Raw genomic sequence first — 15,040 nt, forward strand, 5'->3', positions numbered from 1 at the left:
ATTTTAGTGACCCAGATGAGGTTCTCATCAACAACAGACATAAGTGCAGAAGCCTCTGGCTTTCTCTGCTTTTTTAGAAAAAAATACCCAAACAAACCAAAAAATCACCTCCGTTGGTTGAAACTGGGTCAGCTGTGTGATAGGTGTTATTTTTTTGTCCATTAGCATATTGACGCCATGTGCCACTTCATGTTTTTGCCCAGCTGACCAAGGAGCTGTCATCAGCGTGAAACTCCTAACCTTACTGTGTTGCATGCCAGTATAGCAACACTGGGCTTGCCTGATGTTGTTTTCGGGAGCCAGCAGGCTGTGGACTGGGAAGAGAAATGCAGTGGAGGAAGGGACTCACCTTATGGCTGGGTGTTTGCAACTGCAGAGCCAAGAAACTCTTACATGCACTCAGGATCCTGGAATCTCAAAAGCCAGAGCCCACAGAAGCATAATGTCTCCAGTGACAATATTTTTTGCACTAAGTGGTTGTAACAAGGAAATATGCTGTAGCACTGCATTAATGATCATATCTCACACCCTACATGGGACAGATTTAGTTTTCTGAAGCTGCCAACTGAGTAAAAGATTGCCAATTTCTGTGTTCATCTCTGGTTTTCCTCTTAGAAATGGTGCTATGTACTGCCATGGTGGACATCTCACTGCCTCTTTTGTCCTGGGTCAGCATTGCTCTCTCTGAAGTTGGGTTCATGTTGGACTCTGCAGTTTCTATGGCACTGCAGCTGAACATTTGAATCAGACACTTCCTGAACTAGAAAGTTGAAAAAAAGGAGATCAATCAAAACACATTAGGAATTTTTAAATATCTCTCTAAAGCAGTTTATGTCTTAGCTAAAACTTTTGGAAATTCTCTCATGAGTCAGTCAGGAATATAAAGAAATAGCCCCATAAAATATATTTGCCTGTGCCACCATTAAGAATTCTAAAAAGACCCAGACTGCTGGAAAACCTTATTCTAAAACTTAGTTTTCCTCTTGTGCTTGTTACTAACCACATCTAATGGACAGAATTGGTCATTTCTCCAGGCTCATGAGTTGCTTTCATATGCTAATACCCATCTATTTACAGACGGTTTCCATGTTGTTCATATCCATGAGCAGGGTAAGATCAGCATACATCTGCCATGCATTGGGAGACTGGGATACTGCCCATAGGATGCGAGACAAGCAATAGCTCTCTCTGCAGGACTGAATAAATAAATGTATTCATCACTTATCCAACAGTCACTTTCCTTCTTTTCACTTATATGCTTATACTCTGCTTGATGCCACCACTGTTAGTAGCTACATTCATTGATAAATCTATTCAGGCTTTTTATCGTGCCTGTTAGTACAGTGAACACATCTTGCTGGTTCATCCCCTTGTCAATTCTTCCTCTCTGCATCCAATCCACTGCCCCCATTCCAGGGGTGAAAGCTCCCTATCCCATAGACATATGCAATGTTTCTACCCTCCCTGTATGTACAACTACAAACGCAGCATTTCCCCAACACAAATTTCAGCTATTGAAATCTTCCAGCCCACCTCAAAATCAACTCACTGGTGTTGCATTCCTAAAGAATTATAAAAATGTACTGGGACAGTCTTGAAAATAGAATTTTCATATAGAAAACTAGCTGATATTCACTAAGGGCTGCTTTTCCTTTATAATATCTAAACCTAGTAATTATTAACATTCATCTTTTAATAATGCACAGAGGCTTGCGCTATCTTCCAGTAGGTAGATATACATTGATTTATTTTTTTTTACTTCTTAATGCTGGATATTGCAATGCTAGTTAACCAACAGTAAGTAGGTAGAAATAATTCATTATAAAGCACAATGAAATAACAAAATATGACTGTTAAAGACACTTTGAGAGCATACAGTACCTGTTTGTTCATAAAGACATAAATAATCGGATTATAAACAGTAGCCGTTTTGGAAAAGAAAGCTGGAATTGCTGCCAGACAAGGATCCAGCTCAATGGAGGGGTATGCAGTGACTAGAATAGAAAAGGCAGCGTATGGCATCCAGCAGATGAGAAAGGCAATGATCATAACAACAATCATTCTAGTCACTTGTCTTTCAGGTTTCCTGGTAGTTCCCAGCCTGCCTTGCGTATCTGAGACCTTTAAAGAAAAGACAGAAGATTCTAGAAAACAAACAACAAGGCCTCCAGCCAGTGAATTCAGTCAGCAGACTAATAATCTGGCATGCAAGAAGGAAAGACCTAAGACCTACTCTTCTTGGGTGTGACAACACATCAGGATGCTGCTACCAGACCACACGGTGTCAATGTTACTGCTGAGGGGCCTGAATTACTGTATACTGTCATGATTAAGTTTTCCTCTGCTTTATATTACCTTTATATTTTTATTGTCACCATGAGAGCAAAAAGCATGTGGTGCTTTATGGCCTTCACCAGAAGAGCATCTATGAGTCTAATGACACCAGAATTAAAGTGGGACTGGGCCATTTAGCAGGAATGCTCCCACTCTTCCCCTCACTGGTCATGCAAGCAGTTTAGAGAATTTATGGTGACTATGTGATGTCAAACAATGTCTTTCTGGGAAACATCCTTGTTTTGTTTCTGATGACTTAGTGAAACAAGGCACTGTTACATAATGCTGGCTTACATGGGAAGTAACTAATGATAACTCCGTATATCTCTAGAAAAACTTAATGCCAGGTCTTGCAATAATACGTACTAATAAAGTAAGAATTTTTGGTGTAATATGGCCTTTTTTTTTCCATGGTAACGTTAGAACTGAATGGAGACGTTTTCCCTAATAACTCTTGCATTGTACTCAGATAATTTTACATATTTAGTACTTACAGAGGTATTGAAGCACTTCCTGGGAAGGGGGGGTGTGTGTCTGTGTGACCTTACCTCTGTAGAAAGTTGTAATTCATGTCATTTTTTTAACAAACAATAAATACAACAGCAACAACAATAATAATGAATTGTCATAATACCTACAAGTCCTTAGGCGTCAAGGAAGGCTGTGTTAGGTGCTGAACGAAATTAAGATATTCCCTGCCAATATATGACATTTCTGTAGCATTTTTTTATATACACTGTACCTACATAGAGAGCAGCCCAGCCTCCCCTTCAGAAGAAGTGCAGTCACCTTGGGGAAGGAACACAATGTCCTGGATTGTGCTTTTGACTGTTTTGTCTTTCTCTCATATCAGCCTGGCCTTTTTCTCAGCTATGGCTTTTTATGAATGGCAGTAGATTCCCTCTCAATCTGAGAAAATGAAACTGATAAGGAATCATGTGGTGCTTTATCTTATAAACAAAGGAATATTGCCATAATTTAACTCCATTGTGAACTGCTGTTTAGATCTTCTCCTAAAGATTTATTTCTTTCATTAGTTTTGCAGTTGCAGTGAAAGCTACTATTGGCGTTGTAAAAGCTGGTTTCACAGGGACTGAAAGACTAGCAGACTTTACTAAGACAAAACAATGCCACTCAGGACCAAGTCTGCACTGTGGCAAGCATGGGACAGGGCAGTCAAAATCAGGGAGGAGAGTCTGTTGGGAACATCAGACCCCAGCTCTAGGGCCTGGGTGTCTCTGTTCACCGCAGCCAGATTTTTAAAAGTTAGCTTAGTTGTGAGATATAGCCTTGTGACAATTCATTGCAGTTACAGAATACATTGCAGGCAGTTAGCTTTTCTACACCAGACTGTGCTTTAAGCTGTTTTAAGTAACAGAGGCCAACTCAGAGAGTTACATCTCTCTGTAAAAGCCAACAAAAGTGAAAGGCAAGGACTGGCACAAGCCAGGCTGCTGAGGCTAAATCACTTGTGACGAGGTGCCCTGAGGTTACCCAGCATTGCCTGGCTGTGCAGTCTGGCAGGTCACTGAGCTGCCAGGGGAGTGTGAAACACATAACTTACAGAGAACAGCGATTTTTTTTTTTTTTTAATTACTGCTGTTCTTTCTGGATAATGCACAAAGGAGACAGACAGCCTAGCAAGAACACACCACAGTGGCTCCAGGCCATCGCTAGGACCCATTACATGGCACGGATCAGTCTTCCAGAAGGCATCCTGACCTGACCGGAATGGCAAGATGGGCCATTCACTGGCTTCTGCTGTGACTGATGGTGACATTTTCCTTCATTGCCTCCCTTGCTCCTCATCTCACCTGCTTTGTTTTTAACTTGCAGCCTCTTAAGTGGCTGTCCCAGGGGAAGGAAGTGGCCCTTTTTGGGCAACACCTGAAGCATCTGAGCAGCACCTTAGCCACTGCTCTGGCAAACCCATCACAGTGCTGGATGCTTGGCAAGGGGTCTCGTTTCCTTCACAGCCCCTGTGTTGGGTTAATGTCCCTCCCTTTCATACCAGGCCACCGCATGGCCTCTCCCTCCCAGGGCAGCCTCCTGGAGGTGACCCTTTTCCACCCCTGCAATGCAGGCCCATGCAGTGACCTCCAGTCCACGGGGAGGGACATCTGCACCCACTGCGCACACCGCAGGCAGGGGTGCCCCTGGCAGGAGCAGGAGCCCCATGAGGTAGCTGATCTGGGGTGGCCGTCCGCCCCCTCCCAAGCTGAGGGGCAGAGCTCCTTCCCTAAGGAGAGCATTGTCCTCCTGGGCAGCAGTGAGGGGGCTGCATCAGCAGCGGGGAGGTCTGGCCTCCTGCTCGCTCCCTTCGTTCCATTTCTTCTACAGGCAGGTTACGACAGGGAAAAATAAAATACTAGTAAAAGTTCCGGATATTCAGAGTAACAAAATCATAGTTTCACAAGTTATCTTAGGGGAGTCTGAGTGATCAACAAGTACTTCCTTCAAGCATTTCCATATCTTCTGATTCATGTTCCCCACCTCTGCAGTGACAGCCAGCCACTGTGCTACCTCACCATGAGTGCGGGGAGCAGCAGTGCGCCTGTGCTGCAGTTCACATTCAGATTGGGAAAATTCTTGTTTAATACTGAAATCTACCTCTCCCAGCCACTTAACCTTCTCTCCCCTAAACACATCCTGGAGAAAAATCAAGAAAAATCTGTTTAGAGGAATCACGATGTCACCTGAAGTACGCATGTTCCAATCTGTTTTTTCTAATGAGGAAATACAATATTTTTTGCATTTTCCTTCTGTTTTCCTTTACTTAGAGAACACAACTCTCAGAATAAACACAAGCATTTGACTACCCCAAATACTTTAAAAACATCAGTAAATTGAAGAAATTTACTGAATGTATTACTGAAGCAATAAGACAAGGCAGCTTTGCAGTAAATAGAAATAACAATATTGTCCCAAAATTTTTTCCCAAAATCCTGTCCCAAACAGAGTTTTCCTGTTCTATTTTCTTCTTTTTCACTTTTTTGCAGATTCTCTTTTGGATCAGGTCAACATAACCATTACATAAAACTCAAAAACATTTCTCAAGTCTTTTAATTGTTCCTGGACAATCTAATATTTTATTTACTGAACAGCAATACGTTGTTTACAAATGCTACATCTCATTCTGCATGTAAGTGTTATAGAGTATTAGCCAGTACTCTTAAAATTTACAAATGCAGTCATTTTAAGCTAAATTCTGATTTACCTGGTTCAAGTCTTAAGAAACATCACTGAAGTACAACTGTAAATAAATTTATACTAGGTCATTCAGTTTCTCTATCTATGAGGCAGAGATTCTTTCGTTTGCATGATGTTTGGCTAGTGAGTGCACTGATAAATGATGCAAACTGCACGCTTTGAAAAACAATTTCTAACCATAGTCTGAATTCCTGTGCGTAGGATAATTATCTAACAGGGCAAGGAAACTGAGTGCATTTTCTGCCTGGAAATTCAATCTGCTTATGCCTGATCTTTATAGAAAATCGAACACAAAAAAAATTCCAAGTGTTTGCATGCATACACATTCAAAAGGTTTACTTGTAAGTGCTTCTTCTTACCTTTCTTAGCTTCTGCATCAGTTTTCCGTAGGATACCAAAATTACCAATAAAGGCACTATAAAACAGGTGGTGAAGAGTGCAATAATGTATGTATGGTCAATATAAGCTCCTGAGTACCTGTATAAAACACAAAATACATATGTCGTCTTACTATTTTCTTGAGTATTAATTTTGCTCTTCAAAGCTGTCACTGCTATTTTTGTCAACTGTTTTTATTCGAAGTGCCCCTTTACCACTCTAGTCATGTCACCAGATGGAGCCCTGGGCCATCTCCCTGACTGTGGGCTAGGACAGGATCTTGTGACCATAGGCACAGTGTCATAGAACTTCAGGACAGTTCAGGTGGGAAGGGACATGTAGTCCAAAATCCTGCTCAACGTGGAGTCAGCTATGGGGTAAGACCAGGTTGCCTAGGGCTTTGTCTAGTCTTCTGAAAAAACTGTCTCTTTGTCCTTTCTGAATCCTGACAAAAAGCACAAAGTATAAGTCAGTTATTTTTGTTATAGATGGAATCTGGTCCCTTTAGAAATTTTTTTTTATAATCTGTTCTTGGCAAATTTTGCTCAGTTTTGTTACAACTTTCTTTACATCCATTTTTGCAGAGATGTACATCGTCTTTAACCCTTTCCTTTAAATTCCTGCCTCTGAGATATCCTGAGCTGCAAGTTTCCATTTCTTTACTGCCCTGCAAGAGTAGCCTTACCAGTTAGGCTCACAAGTAGTTCCAATCTTACTGGTGGTGTAACTGCTCCAACCAATTGTTGGTGGAATGGTCCAAATGAAGGAAAAGGTCCACACAAAGGCAATACCTAGGGCTGCATGCTTCTCCCTCAAGCGCCTATTTCCCAATGGGCGGCAGATCACAACGTACCGCTCAAAAGCCAACAGAGCAAGAGACCAGAGAGCAACAATGCCTACAGTAAAAAAACACAGTCAGCATCAAAAACTGGGTAAAGTCACTGAAGAGCAAACACAATCCCACATCACAGAATCACAGAATTGTTTAGGTTGAGAGGCGTCTCTGGAGGTCATCTGCTTCAACACCCCCCACGCACTCAAGCACGGGTTCATGCAGCAGGTTGTCCAGGACCAAGTCCTGTTGGGTTTTGAATATCTCCACAGATGGAGACTCTACAACCACTCTGGGCAACCTACTCCACTGTTTGACCAGCCACCACATCAGGCACCTTTTCCATCAACCCACATTATGAAGGATGTGTAATTTATGGTCATTATTCTAATATTTATTAAAAGCACAAGATTTTCATATTTTAGTTTGTCAGTCTACAGTATGACTGCAAAACCAATCAGCTAATTAAATGGTTAACTGACAATGATTTTTTTTCATTTGGTTCTACTCTGAAAAGCTGCAAATTTTGTGCAGTTTCTGAAATGACAAATTAAGGTATATCTTCAAAACGTCATCTTCACAAGAAATGTCATATTTCAGACTGTCATAAAACTCTAACCTACAGACAGCTGCCCACAACATCATGATATTAGGCACATATCATCTGGTTGGCCACCAAAATCTTGAAACAGCCTGATCTTTCTCCATGGGACATAGCTTGGTAGCATTGTCCCTCACTGACAATCACTCTGTGTAGCTTAACCAGGCTGAGAGCAATTGTGGGATTCCTTTTCAGGCTGAGGATCACACATGAGCCATGTGTTTGATTTAGAGCAGTGGCAAGCATTAAAAGGCTGTCTTTACTATGCAGCTTCAGAAACAGGAACAGGGAGGCAGGAATGAATGCCTGTCTCAAGTAAGAAGATGTCCCATTTTAAATTAATTTGCCATTTATTCTGTAGGGGTGTATTTACACAGGGAAGTATGTGGTGAGGATTTTAACTTTTAGAGTAGTTCTAATACTTTTTGTGTAGTTACTAAAACAAAGCCAAGAAAAAGAATCACAAAAAGATGTAGGTGTGTGGAGTGGCTGTTACAGGTGTGTCATGGCTTCTCAGAACAAATGCAGGGGAGCTAACATAAGACATTTCCATGCCCTGATACTTTCCACAGTTTAAGAGCAGACACTCTTTTTCTCTCTGTCATTTATCTGTATATGCACATACCTAAGTACAAGCCTGGAAAATAGTTACACGTAGCGATTGTTTCCTGACATTGTTTTACCAAAAACCCCACAGTGCTGTTATTCTATTAGCAAGCTTTTTCTCATCATATTAAACATACTCGATCAGTATACATGTGACAAGCTACTGATATATGACAGAGATGGTGATATATGTTTTTCACTCACACATGAGAGCCACTACAGAATATATGTAACTGGGGAAAGAACCAGCGAGTCCAAAGGCATGCGAAGTCAGTGATTTGGGAAGCTGCAGGATAGCTAGTAGAACACACTGAAGGAAGTTGAAGGAAAAGAACATACAACTACAAACAAAATGAAGCTTACCAAAAAATGTGACAGCAAATCCTTCCAGTACACAAGCCCAGTATCCCATATAAAAATAACCTTTTAGATTTGTTAAAAAGCTGATGGTGCCACCAGTCAGTGAGACCAGGAAATCAGCCACAGACAAATTGACTATAACATAATTGACAGGTTGTCTCAATTGCTTGAACTTAAAAGTTACCAGGATTACAGCCAGGTTCTCAGCAAGCGACAGGGAGGTCACCACCAACATCACTGCTGCCAGAAGCCTGAAGTGCCAGGGCTGGATGGAGTCCAAGGGGCGACGGAAAGGATCCCATCTGGCAGGACCAGAGGAACTGGACAACAGTGACTCATTTTCAAGTGGTCTGAATGCATCCATTTTTCCTCTCTCACTAGCAAAAATAATATTTTGTGATACTGGAGTTTCTAATCTGTGAATAATATTTAGGATTAAAAGGAGAAATTTGTTGTCTTCAACAGAATGTGAACAAACTCTCCACGCTTCTGCTTTGCAGTAATAGTCCAGGAAAAAAGTTTGGGTCAGAGGAAAGTTTAGTGCTGTGCAGTGAATGTGGGAACGAGCGAGAAAATCTTGGAGAAACTTCTGCCCCTCTCTGCCAGTAGCCTCCTGCCTCTCTCCTGACGAAGCTGTGTCTTTATCTGTAAGAAAACCCAGCTACAGAAGCTGCAGGTTTCCTCCTTCTGCAGCAGCCAACAGCAGTGCTGAAATATCCCTTAGATCATCCATACTCTGGCGGGGAGTGGGGAATGAAGCATTTTCTTGGAACCCTCCCTGACTTTTAGCACTGTAAAAATGAAGTTTTCCTTTTGTTAATAGTGAGGGTGGAGTGATCTTCCTCATGCCCTGCGCTGCTGGGAGCACAGCAAGCGGGAGGCTACCACCTGACTTGTTTTCTTGAAAGAGAGCAGCCCTGGAAAGATTAACACTGGACGACCACAGCGGCTGCAAACCGGGCAGTAAGACTGCACCATAGACCCCTGCCCACATCTCAGGCTAGCTTATGGCCTCAGAACCAAAGCTCCAAGTTAAATACATTTTCTATGTTATTCAGTTGAATTTCAGCTTCTATCAGAGACAGTATAGACGTTATCCCTGATGAAAGCGTAACGATTGTATCTGCAGCTTTAGTACTAACAACTCAAAGATGTACAGTAATATTTTAAAGACAGAGTTTGTAAATACATGAAAAGAAATAAAATCAGTGCAGTATGACAATAGACAGTAGGAAAATCAATAGCTACTCATATTTTTGATAAAAATGACTGGATGTGAACTCTTTAATAATCATTAGCAGTTAGGGTTACTTGTGTTTGTTTCCCACGATGAGTAGCTCAGCCACCTCTGCACCCCAGTGAGGCACAATATGTGACACATATTCCAGTACTCCCATTCTAAAGAGGCTGACAGTAGTTATGCCACAAATTAAGCTAAATACCCCAAGAATATGGAAATCATTCAGCTGTGTTGTAAGATAATTCTTGGGGATTGTAACTGTCAATCAGAGCCTCGGAGTATTAGTCACAATCAGAAATACAAAAGCAATCCAGTTACCCTCTTGGAGGGTTCACACTTTGGACACACACCATATACAACACATGAATAAACCAACAGGAGCTGGAATGTGAGTGAAAATGAGTAGCACTACCTGTCCATACATTCCCTTGAGTTTATATATGCTTTGGTTCGTACATGAAACATTTTGTTAACACAGGTTATAATTCTTTTGGTGTGCAGGAATGGAATCAAAAGGGTTTCTGGACACTGGCAAAATGAGTTATGCATCAGAAAATTTCAGCATATTTTTAACTACCCCCCCCCCCCCCCCCCAGCTCCCACTTACCATAACCAAAATAACAATAATATTTTGAAATGGTTAATATACACTCAACTGAAAAGGAAAGAGACAGTCCTTAAGCAGATCAAATCTATTAACAAAAATACTCACAAACCAATACTTATTCAACAGGAATATTAAAAAATTACAAGGATCATAAATAAAAGAAGGATCAACCCATAGCAACATTAAAATGCCTCCATCTGGCCCTTGTATGGCACGATTAAGCATAGTTCCACTGCCTGCATACTGCAGCAGAAGATCCGGACCACAACTCTAAAATCAAGTTTAAATACTACGTTGTTTGAAATTATACATGATTTTAAATTCTTGTGAGTGTCAGAATGAAATTAGAACTCTACATTTGCTAGCCCTTTTGCACTACAGGCCCTTTTTTTGTGCAAATAATACAGGCATGGATTTTTTTTTTTTGCAATTTTGTTGTGAGACTTTTTTCTGAAAGCAGTATCAGATAAATTTAGAAAGACAAAGCATTGCCTTATAAGCACAGGAAGAACAGGAGCTTCTCAGGTCTGTAGCTTCCATTTAAAGTGTCAGCTGTATTCCAGCATTACATCACAAGATCTTTAGCTCCTTTTATTAAGGTCTTGTTTTCCACTAGTGCCAAATTAATTTTCCTGGTCTTCCGTACACTGAAAGTTTGTTGAAAAACTTAGAGCACATGTAAACTGAGGAGTCCCTGGTCGTCATGTCTCACACATCTGACCTACTGCAGTCTTCATTTTCTTGGCCAGAATTGAAGCACGACTTGCCTCCTTAGCAAAAGTGTTCCTGTCTAACACTTCATATGAAGAGGTAAGTTAGTAGACAATAAACAGGCTCAGGCTATGATTAAGCCGCTGCGGGTTGGAGAGGAGCACCTACAGTCAGTGAGCTGAAAAGGATATGCAACTAACAGCGCTTGTGTAATATGTCTACAGAAATTCTAGCTGTAAGACAAAAATCAGGATGACAACAATTGTGCTAAATGAGATCAAATCTGGTGCCTGAAATTGTATGTGGCAGTTAGCAAATTAGCCCTGGTAATTTTCCAAAGTAATTCTCTGATAAAACAAAATCAGTAAGAGCCACTCCTCAGCCAATGGTATCTCATTAGTGTGATGTAAATCAAACATAGTATGACCTTGCCTTCTACTCAGATTTATTTATACTTGTTTTGGGCCAAGTCTGTTATTCTTTCATTTCATTATATGAGACTGATGGATTTATAAGTGTTAGCACCCACCCCAGAGATTCCTGAGGAAAAAGGAAAAAACACTAAATACCCATCTGCCATTTGACAAAACATCACATCTATGTATCTGCCTATCATGGAGCATCATTGGTTGTGGGTGTCTTACAGACTTTATCCTCAGAACCAAGAAGTTCCTCACACTTCTTTTTCAATGTAAACATAACTTTTCACTCACTGGAATTGTTTTTAAAGTTGATTATCATGGGCAAAATGCTAATAAAACGTGATGTAAGAGGCCAGACAAAAGGTCTTATGAAAGTAATCCCTTGTTAGGAAGCAATCTCAAAGGAAATATAGGAGAGCAGAAGAAAAGCTTGGAGAAGGCCCTGCAGAGTGTAACCTTGAAACAGTTAAGACACCAGTCGGGTCCCATGAAGATCAACAGAGGCCTTCCACTGACTATCACTGACTAGTGGATTTTCTGTCAGGAGTCTTATTAATCAAACTGAGTAGCACTGTTAGTGCTGAGGTAAGCAACTTACTGACATAGGCATGTGCATCCTTCACCCACACTGCTTTCATGGCCTAGTGTTCCCATACTGCATTCTGCAGCCCTGTCACCATCATTACTCAGTCTGCAGTGGATAAATACTTCAAATCTCTCCACCTTTCAGCTTGTTGGAAATTACTGTTTTCCTTGGGTATTTCTGAGGGACATAGTCCACAGAGATTCTCAGTAGCCAAATATGTTTTGGAGGAACGTACAAGGCAGAGAAGACCTAACCTATCTTCCATGTGGTAAACATACAGGCCGGTTTTGTACATTGTGAACCCGTTCTGTCACCAAAAATCACATAATAAATTTTTGAATTCAAACACAACAGGTTGTGACACAACCCTGAACCATCACCAGGTGCAGGTCCCACAGCCTAAAAATAACTGCTTATTACTTTACCTATTTGGAGGTAACACATATCTCAGTATGGAGAATGGGCAAGAAAATGTTCGACGTATGCACTAAACTAAGCATGACCTAAACCAGAGGAAAATTATGGAAACAAAAAATTTTGCAACTAGCCACAGTAATTCAGCAAAACATACAAAAAGAAAACATTATGAAAGCCAAAGAAACTGTGTTTATTCAAATGACACAGTATACTTACCTGCAGGAGTTTCAAACAGATCATTAGTTACACAGCAAGAAAAGAAGCTTTCATCCAGAGACACAAAATTCCTAAGACTGCTGAACTTTTATCAAAGGCTCAACACTGCATATCTCCATCTGAGTTTTAAGCCTTTACTGAGCAGCAGTGGTACACATGACACTCTGTTCCCTTGCCTTCCTGAGTTTGGCTGACTTGCTCTAAAGTAGTCACATGGGCTGACAAACACAGAAGGAAGTCCATTTGAGTCAGTTCACTTTCTCCCCAAATATACCATGTTTAGATATAACTCACTGGAGCCACACAAAAGGCAGCCAGTAATTTCTATCAGTGTATCATGACAAAGTGTCCCTGAGAAGGGTCTGACAGCATAGGAGCCAGAACAAGAGAGAACCAAGATGCAGCCATGCAGGTGAGACCATGGAGATGGAGCCTGGTGGCATGGTGCTCAGCTGCAGGTAGTGCATAGACAGGAGAGATGGGCAAGCATGAGATTCCTGTACGCTTGATGTAAACCCTAGGCACGAGGAACAAAATAAGAATTTTATTCTCCTCTGTACTTCAGATTTAATGTATAATTAGGAAAAATACCTCCCCTCTGCATATCAGGCCTTTAACAGTACAAAAGGCTTGATTAAAAGTCCTCAGCACTAATTAATTTTCAAACATGAAAGAGTGGTCCTTAATTTTATGCTTATTCCCAATGCAGATAAATAACATTACCACAAAATGCTCTAAGCAAAGGATATCATAATGCTGTGAATACATTTAGTGTCATAAATAATCTTAAGCAAAGTCTTCACTTTTGGGTTCACAGCAATGTTTTCTTACAAGCTGCAATGAATAATGATCATGAGAGCTTTTGAAAATGAGTTATGCACGCATTGACTGAAAAACCCCCCTGCTCTCTGATGAAGTACAGCGGAGCCGGCCATTTATTTTATTGTGTCAAAATTTCTTTCTGAAACAACCGTAATGGAACGCTTTTACATTAAAAAAAATACATGCATAGTGATGCAAAGCACTGAGATTCAGCCAGGATGTGGTGCGCTCGCTCAGCTCCCGTGGAAGACAACTGTACCTCCATTCAGTATCTTTTTGTGTCTGGTCAGAGCCACTCTGGGCTTCTCAGCAGCAGAGAATTCTGCCACCCTCAGGATGGACACAAATTTGTGTTCTTGTCCTTTCCAAGGACTAGCTGTCAATTAAATACCTCCATCCCCACACACCCAGCAGAAATCTTGTTCCCCAGATGGGAAGGAGGGCAAATTTCCTTCCTACTGTCTCCTCCCCTCTCACCATACTCCCCCTATGCTTTCAACAGAGGCTCAGAGAAACAGGTGGTGGCTGCAGCAGGCAAGGACAGCTGAGCCACAGCACTGCTGCCTTGCAGGACCTCTGCCCCGCTCAGGCTTGCTCTCCTCGAGAGCAGCTGCACTGCTGATACTATGGTTGAAGCCAGTCCTAGGTTTTTGGCCTCATTGCTGTAGGAAATAGAACATTGGGCTTGCATAACACTGGGGCTTAGTTCCGGCATCTTTTGTATTGCTGCACAGCACTATAATATTTTCTAAAATGTATTTTTTACAGGAAAGCTTTGTTAAGTGTTAAATGAGAGATGGCACAAAGGCAAGGAGGAAGAGTAGGTCCTCTAGCAAGAAGGAAAGAACCAGAAGACAGCAAAAATATTTGACAGTCATCAAACAATTCAGTACAACTAGGAGAGTTCTCCCCCTTATTTTCTCAACTGAGGGACTATTAATTAGGGAAAAATCTGGAAAAAAAAAATCTCAGAAAGGTGAAATGGAAAGACGTATCAGGCACCAAAAGTCTTGGCCCAGTCACAAAAAGTTCCCTGCCAGCAGTGTACTGGCTGGGTGTACTGATAACATCCACCCGAGGCGAGCATGTAAGCATTGTGCTGAGTGCTGCTGTACCCCACTCCCTGTCACTGTGGCTGTGAAATTTGTACCTCACCTTTGGAGCTGAAAATTCAAAGGTAGCTGGGTGTGATGCTAGCTCTACTGCTGCCTTGTATCCTGACGCTACAACACGTGGCAGGCTTTCATCACACAAACCTGATGTGTTGTTTGGGCTCTTCCTTGCAACTTTCTTTTTCTCATTTTATGCACTGTATATTCCTCCTGACTTTGCTCTCTCATAAACATGCCTCTACTTCTTGCTCCAGTTAACCCACCTCTTTCATGATAGTGAGACTGCAAGTGAACAGTGGACCTTCAAAGGACAATCCCTCACTTCAGATTTTCCCCGGTGAAGGGCAAGCAGATGGGTTTTTCCTTCAGCCACCTTCCTCTGTCTTCACTTGTGTTCATAGGTAGGACCCTGAAGCAGCAAATCTTTTTACATCAAGACACTTCAGTTTACTGACAACTCTTTAAAGACACCTCCCCAAGCCTTTTTTAGTTATTAGTCACCTTTTGTAAATCTATGGCTTTGTCTTTTTTTGTAAGGTTTACATGCAGCAACCTGTACACTGCAAGGGAGATTTTCAAAGGCATG

General features: G+C 41.4%; 1 protein-coding gene across 1 annotated transcript; it reads right to left on the reverse strand.

Moving 5' to 3' along the window:
• Nucleotides 1-529: 529 nt before the first annotated feature.
• Nucleotides 530-8,685, reverse strand: LOC104342385 (opsin-VA). Its single transcript, XM_009945983.2, is given in 5 exon segments — nt 530-760; nt 1,882-2,121; nt 5,904-6,021; nt 6,608-6,818; nt 8,325-8,685. Coding segments are annotated over 5 exon segments (1,161 nt in total).
• Nucleotides 8,686-15,040: the final 6,355 nt, after the last annotated feature.

Source organism: Leptosomus discolor, chromosome 6 (genome assembly GCF_034619465.1).
Source record: "Leptosomus discolor isolate bLepDis1 chromosome 6, bLepDis1.hap2, whole genome shotgun sequence".
In the NCBI taxonomy this organism is placed as follows: Eukaryota; Metazoa; Chordata; class Aves; order Leptosomiformes; family Leptosomidae; genus Leptosomus; species Leptosomus discolor.